At 43.2% G+C, this 975-nt stretch overlaps 1 protein-coding gene across 1 annotated transcript in view; it reads right to left on the reverse strand.

Annotated features, from left to right (window-relative positions):
• Positions 1–200: 200 nt before the first annotated feature.
• Positions 201–975, reverse strand: part of LOC119349962 (heterodimeric geranylgeranyl pyrophosphate synthase large subunit 1, chloroplastic-like) — a 1860-nt gene continuing 1085 nt past the window's right edge. Inside the window, exons 2-3 of the mRNA XM_037618039.1 lie at positions 827–942; positions 201–623 (exon numbers count right to left, since the gene is read on the reverse strand). Coding sequence (XP_037473936.1) covers positions 201–623; positions 827–942 — 539 coding nt within the window. The remainder of the gene's footprint in view (positions 624–826; positions 943–975) is intronic.

A 975-nucleotide genomic window follows, 5' to 3' on the forward strand; every position in this document is an offset into this window, starting at 1 on the left:
ATTAGCATTTGCCAATACTTAACTAACTCGTCTGGCACTTGTGATGAAATATAGATTCTCATCACACAACGTATGGTAGAAAACTAAACCGGCATATGTAGTTCAGAGGAAGAATTCAGATACTCCTCGAACTAAAGAAGGCTTAATGATCGTACCAAGTCGCAGATCAACGATGAACAACTGATCTATAAACCATCACCTTAGTTCTGCCGATAGGCAATATAATTGGCCAAAGACAACAGTGGTGCTGCCTTGTCTTGGTCGAAAACAGCAATTTGCTCCTTTGCATCACGGAGCAAATTTTCTGCAAACTCCCGTGATTTCTCCAACCCTAGTAACTTTGGGTATGCCGTCTTGTCACTCGCCGAATCCTTCCCTGATGTCTTCCCTAGCTCCTCAGATGACTTGGTCACATCAAGTATGTCATCAATCACCTGGAACAGCAACCCAATTGATCTCGCATACTTCCTCAACCTCTCAATGTGGTCATCCGAGCCACCTCCAATGATTGCACCAATAACCACTGAGGCCTCGATCAATGCAGCAGTCTTGTGGAGATGGATGTACTCAAGGCGGTCAAGAGGTACGGTCTTAGTTGAGCCGGTTATCTCCAGATCAACAACCTAACAAGAAGTACATAGACACCCATTATATTTTGAGAAATGTGACAACTTGTAAATTTCAATTTGTAATTCAAATGTACGTACGGAGATACCAATGCAAATCATCCTTCTTAATTACAATATCTTCAAATGATTCATAGAATTAGAACATTTCCATTCTGTACTATTTGGGTGATGAAATCGGAATAGAACAATCTGCTGACCTGGCCGGCGACGAGGCCCTCTGATCCGATGCAGCGTGCAAGCTCACCAATGGCGCGGACAACACGAGCGGTGTGCTTGTCGGGATCGATGTATATGTGATGTACAAGGTGGGCCACTAATATGTAGTACGAATGCAAAAATAACGTTT

This window comes from Triticum dicoccoides, chromosome 1B (assembly GCF_002162155.2).
Source record: "Triticum dicoccoides isolate Atlit2015 ecotype Zavitan chromosome 1B, WEW_v2.0, whole genome shotgun sequence".
NCBI lineage: Eukaryota > Viridiplantae > Streptophyta > Magnoliopsida > Poales > Poaceae > Triticum > Triticum dicoccoides.